The 10,032-nt window shown below is 49.2% G+C and overlaps 1 protein-coding gene across 1 annotated transcript; it reads left to right on the forward strand.

Annotated features, from left to right (window-relative positions):
* Positions 1-239: 239 nt before the first annotated feature.
* ABHD8 (abhydrolase domain containing 8) lies at positions 240-9,725 on the forward strand. The gene is made up of 4 exons (XM_056845181.1): positions 240-946; positions 3,208-3,378; positions 7,699-7,915; positions 9,570-9,725. The coding sequence occupies exons 1-4, from the start codon at positions 240-242 to the stop codon at positions 9,723-9,725; spliced, it is 1,251 nt and encodes a 416-aa protein (XP_056701159.1).
* Positions 9,726-10,032: the final 307 nt, after the last annotated feature.

Consider the following 10,032-nt stretch of genomic DNA (forward strand, 5'->3'; position numbering starts at 1 on the left):
AACTGATCTCCAGCCGTTAGAGATCAGTTCCCCTGGAGGAAATGGCCGCTTTGGCAATTGGACTCTATGACATTGAGTTCCCTCCCCTCCCCAAACCCCACCCTCCTCTGGCTCCGCCCCCAAATCTCCAGGTATTTCCCAACCCAGAGTAGGCAACCCTATGGTGTCTGGAGGGCTGGAGAGTTCTGCCTGCTAACGGCTGCGTTTTGCTCTTCTCGGTGTCGGCTGCAGGAATCACAATGTTGACCAGCATCACCGAGGGGCTGCTTTGTTGCCTGATGGGCAAAACGTCCAATGCGGTGGGGCCTCTGGAAAGCGTCGAGACGAGCGATGGCTACAGCTTTGTCGAAGTGAAGCCCGGCCGGGTCCTGCGCGTGAAGCACATAGCTCCCGCCCGCCCGCCGGGGACCGAGGAACTCCCAAAGGAATCCGGAGCGGTGCACTGCAAACGGCGAATCACGGTCTACCGCAACGGGCAGATGGTCATCGAGAACCTGGGCGACACAGTCCGCTCGGACCTCCTCCACTGCCAGAACGGCTCTGAGCCCAACAGCACTGTGGAAGTGGATGTCTCGGACCCAAACACCCCAGCCCCACCCTCGGCCAACCCCTCCGCCACGGCAATCAAGCGCCGCCGGCGCAAGCCGAAGAAGACGATCAACATTGACTGCTCCAAGTACATTACCAGTTGCAAAGGGACCCACGCCGACGTGGCCCTCTTTTTCATCCACGGCGTGGGAGGCTCCCTGGACATCTGGAAGGAGCAGCTGGACTTCTTCTCCAAGCTGGGGTACGAGGTCGTGGCGCCCGATCTTGCTGGCCACGGCTCCAGCTCGGCCCCCCAGATTGCCGCCGCCTACACTTTCTACGCCCTGGCGGAAGACTTGCGCAGCGTGTTCAAGCGCTACGCCAAGAAGAGAAACATCCTCATTGGACACTCGTATGGGTAAGGACTGGAAGGGGTGGGAAGGGGTTCCCCTGTCCCCTATGAATTGCCTCTGGGAAAGCAAGATGCAAGAAAAGGGCTCCTTGACTTCTCTGTATCAGATGTCTAGTCAAATACAGAAGATGGGGTGGGTGCCGCCACCCCACCCCCAGCAATTTAGCTGTCGTTATCTATTTTCCATAGGCCATTTATGCATGGCAATTAGCAGCGAGTTCCAGGCTGAATTGCCCCACATATTTTTTTGAATTTTTCACGCTGAACCGTCATTCCGGAAGTGACTGCGAAGCCGCCGCATACCTGCTTCGCATTACTTAAGAGCCCCTATAACGCGATCTTTTGTGTGTGCTCCGCCGCCTCTGCGAAGAATCCCCTGAAGGAACCATGCAAAACAAAAGCGGCGCGTTAGCTATGCATATGCTAATGGCTATGCAAACAGGAACAAAGGAGCAGGCGAGTGGGGAGGTGGAATTTCTCCTTTTGCGTCGGGACAATGAATAGGCATTTTTAAAGTCGCATTTGAAAAAAGAGCTGTGAGGGAGTATCAATATTGACCATGCATAAATGGCCATAGAGTCATAGAATCATAGAGCTGGAAGGGACCACCAGGGTCACCTAGTCTAACCCCCTGCACAATGCAGGAAATTCACAACTACCTGCCCCACACACCCCCAGTGATCCCTACTCCATGCCCAGAAGATGCCCAAGATGCCCTCCCTCTCATGATCTGCCTAAGGACACAGAATCAGCATTGCTGACAGATGGCCATCTAACCTCTTCTTAAAAACCTCCAGGGAAGGAGAGCCCACCACCTCCCGAGGAAGCCCGTTCCACCGAGAAACCGCTCTAACTGTTAGAAAATTCTTCCTAATGCCTAGACGGAAACTCTTTTGATTTAATTTCAACCCGTTGGTTCTGGTCCGACCTTTCGGGGCAACAGAAAACAACTCGGCACCCTCCTCTTTTATCCTTTTTAAGGACTATATTTGCTCGCTGCTTTCTCCGCAACCTGTCCAGGGTGGTGTTCTGGGTAAAAATCAAATCCAAGCACAGTATCAACAAAAAACAGTAAAAGCAGAGTGCAAGAGTACAGGAACCAGCATTTAAAAAAAAAAAATCCTTAAAAACACAGCAGCGACAGCTATAAGTTAAAAAGCTGGTCAAGAAATATAAAACAGGTCCCTTCCTCAAGGAATTTACAATCAAAAATTTTATCTCTGTTTAGTACTGCTCATACAGCTATAGCCTTGAGCAGAAAATATATTAATAAAATGCCTTACTTAGTGTTATTCTTTTGGTATTTAATCATAGCCCCTATAAATAGGGTTGCCAACTCCAGGTTGGGAAATACCTGGAGATTTTGGGGGTGGAGCCCGAGGGGGGCGGGGTTTGGAGAGGGGAGGGACTTCAGTGCCATGGAGTCCAATGACCAAAGCGGTCGTTTTCTCCAGGGGAACTGTCGACTGGAGATCAGTTGTAATAGCTGGAGATCTCCAGCCACTAGGGTTACCAGGTCCCTCTTCGCTACCAGCGGGAGGTTTTTGGGGCGGAGCCTGAAGAGGGCAGGGTTTGAGAAGGGGAGGGACTTCAACGCCATAGAGTCCAATTGCCAAGGCGGCCATTTCCTCCAGGTGAAATGATCTGTATCGGCTAGAGATCCACTGCAATAGCAGGATCTATTACCTGGAGGTTGGCAACCTTACCAGCCACCGCCTGGAGGTTGGCAACCCTACCTATAAAGTTTGCCACAGAGTAACATCATCATTTATAGCTGATAACAGCCATGTCACCTGTGCCCTCGTACCGCCAGATGCCTTGGTGGACATTTGAATCTAAAATATAAAATTCAACATACCAATAGGAAGTTGGAGTTCAGTTTAAACAGAGCAGGAATTGATGGTCTCTCTCTTTGTGCTCCGGCCCTGACCTGGATGGCCCAGGCTAGCCTGATCTCGCCAGATCTCAGAAGCTAAGCAGGGTCAACCCTGGTTAGTATTTGGATGGGAGACCACCAAGGAAGTCCAGGGATGCTGTGCAGAGGAAGACGCTGGCAGACCACCTCTGTTAGTCTCTTGCCATGAAAACCCCAAAAAGGGGTCGCCATGAGTCGGCTGCGACTTGACGGCACTTAACACACACACACACACACACACACACACACACACACACACACACACACACACACACGGTCTTTGTGCTCCTGAGGGGGTGCCCCTCTGTTGCATATTTTATTCCTGAGTTGTGTATTTCCCACCCCACTGCAGGGTCTCCTTTTGCACCTTCCTGGCCCACGAGTACCCCGACCTGGTTCACAAGGTCATCATGATCAACGGTGGGGGGCCGACGGCTTTGGAGCCCAGCCTCTGCTCCATCTTCAACATGCCAACCTGCATCCTCCGCTGCCTCACGCCGTGTCTGGCCTGGAGCTTTCTCAAGTGAGTAACTGAGACATTAGGGGCCTAAGGTTGCCAGTTCTGGCTTGGGGGGTTCCTTGAGGTTTGGGGGGTGGGGGTGGAGCCTGGGGAGGGCAGGATTTGGGGAGGGGAGGGACCTTAGCAGGTATAATGCCATACAGTCATAAGAACACAGGAACAGAACAAAAGCCCTGCTGGATCAGACCCAGGCCCATCAAGTCCAGCAGTCTGATCACACATGGCCAACCAGATGCCTCTAGGAAGCCCACAGACAAGATGACTGCAGCATAGCATTGCCAGGTCCCTCTTTGCCACTGGCAGAAGGTTTTTGGGGCGAAGACTGAGGAGGGTGGGGTTTAGGGAGGGGAGGGACTTCAATGTCGTAAAGTCCAATTGCCAAAGCAGCTATTTTCTCCAGGGGAACTGATCTCTATCAGCAGGAGATCAGTTGTAATAGCAGGAGATCTCCAGCTTTTAACTGGAGGTTGGCAACCCTACTGCAGCAGCATTATCCTGCCTGTGTTCCACAGCACCTAATATAATGGGCATGCTCCTCTGATACTAGAGAGAATAGGTATGCAGCATGACTAGTATCCATTTTGACCAGTAGCCATGGATAACCTTATCTTCCATGAACATGTCCACTCCCCTCTTAAAGCCTTCCACCCTCTGAAGCAGCCATTACCTCCTGGGGAACTCATCTATGTCACTTGGAGATAATTTGTAATTCCAGGAAATCTCCAGGCCCTAGGGTTGCCAACCTCCAGGTAGTAGCTGGAGATCTCCTGCTATTACAACTGATCTCCAGCCAACAGAGATCAGTTCACCTGGAGAAAATGGCTGCTTTGGCAGTTGGACTCTATGGCATTGAAGTCCCTCCCCTCCCCAAACCCTGCCTTTCTCGGGTTTCACCCCCAAAACCTCCCGCCGGTGGCAAAGAGGGACCTGGCAACCCTACCAGGCCCCACCTAGAGGTTTAGACAGATATAAGATAGTAACGATCCATAAACAAACAGCAATAGACATACCTTTTACATAGGATGTGTGTGAAAAAGAACAACTCCACGAATCGTCACTATTGTGTTCCACAATTTAATGTTTGCCGCATAACCTCATCTATTTTTCAAAACCCTTTAACAGGCTAAACACTATAAAATATTAAGCTGTCATAGCTTAAAGTCTGGTAAACAGGTAGTGACAAGGTCCATACAGTGAGTAGATATGCCAATGTCCGAAATTGCTTCCTGATGGCCAGCCGACAATTTGCAGGTAAGTGTTCAATTTATATGGCACTCCGTGGGAACGAAACTGGACCCAAGGGCAAGGACAACCCTTGCAAGAGAAAGTAGAAACTTAGGCAAGGCGAGGACGACCTGCTATTACAACTGATCTCCATCCAATAGAGATCAGTTCACCTGGAGAAAATGGCTGTTTTGGAAATTGGTCTCTATGGCATTGAAGTCTCTCCAAACCCTGCCCTCCTCAGGCTCTGCCCCAAAAACCTCCCACCGGTGGCAAAGAGGGACCTGGCAACCCTATGTATTATCCACAGCCGTTTTGGGTGGGCGCTATTCTAGAAAGCCCTACTCTGAGCGTCTTTGTGGATGTGGAAAAGGTTCTATCGAAACCATGGAGCGTGTCTTATTTTATTGTATCAGCACTTAAGAACACAGCTGATCAATCCATTAATTCATTATATAGACATGTCTGTAGCTAATAAGCTACAATTTCTGCTGGGTAGTTGTGATCCAGCTATCTCAGTTCCAGTACTGAAATTTATTTTTGGGTTTATTTGAATTTAAGGGACACGAGGAGAATTTAAAGAACATATCTACAATTAAATAAATTATATAAAATAACATAATTTTACAAATTCTGCCCAGCAGTTCAGTGTGGTTAGCTCACAGCCTGTTGGCTAGGAGTTGTACCATTAAAGGAATGGAAGAGAAGTGACTTGCAATATGACGGCATGTAACGGTCGTTTATGCATGGGAGTTTTACTTGAGGTTCGTTGCTCGCTGGACCCACACTTTCCTGTTGGGAATCTCTGCACAAGCAGTCTCCAAGCTCAAATCAGGAAGTATTTGAATCCCCGTCCCTTGAAATGCTGCTTTGTAATTGGCTGTAGTAAGAGAAAAGCCCCCCCGAAACCCAGTTGCTGCATAAAAAGCATGTTAAGAGCATTTTAAGAACAAAAATGGAGCTAGTTTTTTTTACACTTTATTGATATAACATATCATACAATACGATTCAATTCACACTGCCCTTATTAACTACAACAACCAGTCAACTATACTCAACCTTACATTTCCCGTTCAAAAATACAGCCAGTTATGATATATTAAATTTGAAGGAAGTTTATCAAGGTCAGTCAAATATTGAACTATCGAAAATCAATTTTCTACAAAACTGGAAGGGCTATCCTTATTTAAGGAGTCCAAACCATCTTGGATTTTTCCCATTACAAATAAATGCCATATTTTATCAAACCAATTCTGTATCAAAGGTGGTTTAACATCCTTCCATTTAGCTGCAATAACCATTCTGCTGACAGAAGTGTTAAAACCATTGCTAATTTCGACTTAGAGAGTTTACAGTTAGGCGCCAATAACCAAGTAAAGCAATCTCAGGGGTGCCAGTATTTGGGATCTTACAGTTCATCATTTTTTCTACATGTCCAAATACCTCCGACCAAAAATTCCTAATTACACCACATGACCACCAGCAATGTAAATACGTACCAGGCTGTCCACATTTTTTTCCAACAAAGAGGACTATACTGCTGATTAAACTTAGAGAGCCTACGTGGAGTGAGAGACCAACGAGTAACTACTTTAAAAGTCTGGAATCGAATCTTAAAAACCTTAGACCTATACCCTGGAGAATTCCATATCTGTGCCCATTGATCGTCCAAGATCTCTATATCACAATCTTGTTGCCATAATTGTTGATATTTCAAAAAAAAATTGTTCTTGATTTTAACCCAAAAATTTATACAATTTAGTCAAAGTTCCCCTGGTCTGACCATCATATGATTTCAGAAGGAGTTCAAACTCCCTTGATTTTCGATAGGCTGGCAAGATGACTTAATTATAAGAATTGGAGCCAGGGAATAGACTCCAGGAGGCAGTCTTCAAATTCTACCTCTGTCATAAAACTATTTTTCTTAAACAAATCACACACTCGAAACAGACCAGCTCTACGCCATTTCTTAAATACCGTGGAATTTTTCCCTGGTTCAAACCAATTTTGATTCAAAAAAGAAGACAAGGGAGAAATGTCTGGAGCTAATTTTCCTCTGCATCTATCCCAAATTTGAAGAGTACTAAAAATAAACTCATTATTCTTGACATTTGGAGGTCTATTCTGACTTTTTTTCCAAATAACATCATCCAAAGGTATTGGGTTGGTGTATACTTGCTCAATTTGCATCCACCCATCTTCCGTTTTTTTATATATCATTCTCAGTAGATTACAAAGATTAGCTGCCCTATAATGATTTTTAAGTATCGGCAGGTCAAGACCCCCTTTTGATGCTGATCTATATAATATAATATTCTTAAATCTAGGTTTTTTATATGACCAGATAAAATCTGTAATTAACTTTTGCCATTTTTGTAATTCCGTTCCTCTCAGTTTAATAGGCAAAGTTTGAAACAAAAAAAGAAATTTAGGTAAAACAAAACTCTTAATTAAATAAATCCTATCTGGCCACGACAAATAAAGCTTATTCCAATACTGCAATTGGGCATTTATTTCAGAAACCACCTTTTCAAAATTAACTTCCTTAATTTTGTGGAGATCTAAGAGTTATTTGAAAGGGGGGAGGGGAGAAACCAAAGCCTTATTTTTAAAAGCCTTCTGCTCAGAAAGAACTCTGAGGAAGAAGGAAGCATTTGAATCCCCGCCCCTTGACATGCTGCTTTGTAATTGGCTATCTGCTTGCTGGGAGAAACTAAGCTTCTGTGTCCCGCACTTTGCCTTAGGCATTGGGATTTCAAGTGGGCTCTGCTCAGGGGAGAGGGAAGAATCAGGTTAATAGAGGGACGGGAAGTCCTGGGATTTGTGAGGGCTGGTGGCGAGGTCATCTCTAATGGTTGGAAAACTCATGCATAACTCCAAGGAACAACCGAGGCAGATGGGGGGGGAGGTGAACATGAGTGAAACTACACATGTATAAATGACCAATGTTTCTGTTCCACACCTGAAGGAAGAGAATGCGATTAAAAATATCCAAATTCCAAAATATTTTGGGGGGGGGGAGAATTTGAGAAGCATCCCAGCCTCGATTTGTAATTCCAGATTGCCTCCTTAGCTGTCTGCTTCCCTCGTCCTCCGCAGGGCCGGCTTTGCCCGCCAAGGCGCCAAGGAGAAGCAGCTGCTGAAGGAAGGGAATGCCTTCAACGTCTCGTCCTTCGTCCTGAGAGCCATGATGAGCGGGCAGTACTGGCCCGAGGGAGATGAGGTCTACCACGCCGAGCTAACCGTGCCGGTGCTGCTGGTGCACGGCATGCACGATAAGTTCGTCCCCATTGAGGAGGATCAGCGGATGGCCGAGGTATGGCTTGCAAACAGGGTTTCACTACCCAAAGAGCACAGAATCGTAGAGCTGTAAGGGGCCATATAGGCCATCTAGTCCAACCCCCTGCTCAATGTAGGATCAGCCTAGAGTGGCGGTTCCCAAACCGTGCTACACGCAGCACTTGGTGCTCCGCGAAACATCTCCTAGTGCAGTGGTCGGCAAACCGCGGCTCCTGAGCCGCATGTGGCTCTTTGGCCCCTTGAGTGCGGCTCTGGAAAGCGCCCTCCTCCTCCTCCTCCCGCCCTTTCCCTCCCCTCACAGCGCGGCCGGATTTTGCACGCGGCGCTCGAGGGCCGGTGGTGCCAAGGCGGGCGGCGGCAGCCAATCAGCAGGTGGGATTTTTCCCGCTGGTTTTGGCTGGCGGAGGAGGCCGAGGTGTTGAGGAGGAGGCAGCGAAGGCAGCAGCAGTGGTGGGCAGGGCCGAGCCGAGGCGGCAGGCATGGCGGGCGGCGAGGAAAACTACTACGGCAAGCACGGTGAGCCCCGGAACTGCCGGGCCGAGCGCAGGAGGGCAGCGTCAGCGGGGACGCGCCAGGGCGCACAGCCGCTGGCTGGGCTGGAGGAGGCGCCGGCCAGGCCCCTCGGCGGTGCCCCCCCATCTAAATTTAGCCAAGTGGCGCAGGAAGTCGGGACTGGGCGGCTTTGGAGCGGCGCCAAGAGCCCCAGGGGGCAGGGGGGGATGTGGCGGCGTCCCGGCCGCGCGCCCAGCCCGGCTCCAAGTTTCAGCGGAGTTCACGCGGCGGCCCGCCGGCCTGGGTAGTGCTCCGGCCGGGCGTGTTTGGCCAGGTGGCGGGAGGTGCCGGCTTCAACCCCTGGCTGTTCCAGTTAAAGGGACAGGGCAAGAAGGTGATGGGAAAGACTTCCCCCTGAGACCCTGGAGGGCCATGGGGAGGGGCCGTGGCTCAGCGGCAGATCCTCTGCTTGGCGCGCAGAAGGTCCCAGTTTCAACCCCCCGGCATCTCCGGTTAAAGGGGCCGGGCAGGTAGGTGAGGCGAAAGCCCATTTATGAATGGGAGGTTTTGCCTTGGATTTGCCACTCAGATGCACATTTTCCCCATCCAGATTCTCAAAACTCAACAATAAGCCCCCTTGCAGAGTTTTGAGAATGCAGATGGGGGAAATGTGCATCTAGAGAGCGGCAAATCCAAGGCAAAACCTCCCATGCATGAATGGTTGTTAAAAGGCGTTTTGGCTCTCAAAAGAAATCTCAATCGTTGTACTGTTGATATTTGGCTCTGTTGACTAATGAGTTTGCCGACCCCTGTCCTAGTGCTCCGTGAAGAGATTGGAAAGAAAAATACTACTGTCATTCGGTTTAGTATATAGGTGCTAGGTGAAAATTAGTCCTCCGTGATTAATTTCTCTCCTGAAAAGTGCTCTATGACTCAAAACGTTTGGGAACCACTGGCCTACAGCATCCCTGACAAGTGTTTGCCCAGCCTCGGTTTAATAATCTAGTCACAGTGCTCTTCAAACTCTCTCGGTCCCACCTACCTCGCAGGGTGTCTGTTGTGGGGAGGGGAAGGGAAAGTGTAATCCGGTTTGATTCTGCCTTAAGCGGTAGAAAAAGTCAGCATATAAAAACCAACTCTTCTAATAAATCATGTTTTCCTCCCAATTTTGTCCCCAGATCCTCTTAATTGCGTTCCTGAAGGTGATCGAGGAGGGCAGCCACATGGTCATGATGGAATGTCCAGAGACGGTCAACACGCTCTTGCACGAATTCCTACTCTGGGAGCCAGAACCGATTCCGGCAGAGGACGGGCAAAAAACGGCGGAGAAATAAAGAGCCGTGGGGGTGCGCACAGGAGAGAGACCCGCTTCCCTTGTTGCCTCCCCAGAAGAAGGGACTTTCCCGATGGGAGTCTGCAACGGCAGGAGGCTTGTCTGTTGGGAGAAGCCCGCCCTACCTCAGGGGGAAAGCTGTTGACTACGAGCAGGGTGGATGGAGCAGGGGCTGAGCGCCATGGCCCCGAGGCAGAAATAAAGTGACCTCTCAGGTGCCTGGGAGGGAAGGGAGAGTCCGCCCGCGTGAAACTTCCATCCCGTTTCTGTTTGTAGCAACCTCATTCATTTCTCATGCTCCTGCCTCG

The sequence above is a fragment of the Euleptes europaea genome, chromosome 2, assembly GCF_029931775.1.
Source record: "Euleptes europaea isolate rEulEur1 chromosome 2, rEulEur1.hap1, whole genome shotgun sequence".
NCBI lineage: Eukaryota > Metazoa > Chordata > Lepidosauria > Squamata > Sphaerodactylidae > Euleptes > Euleptes europaea.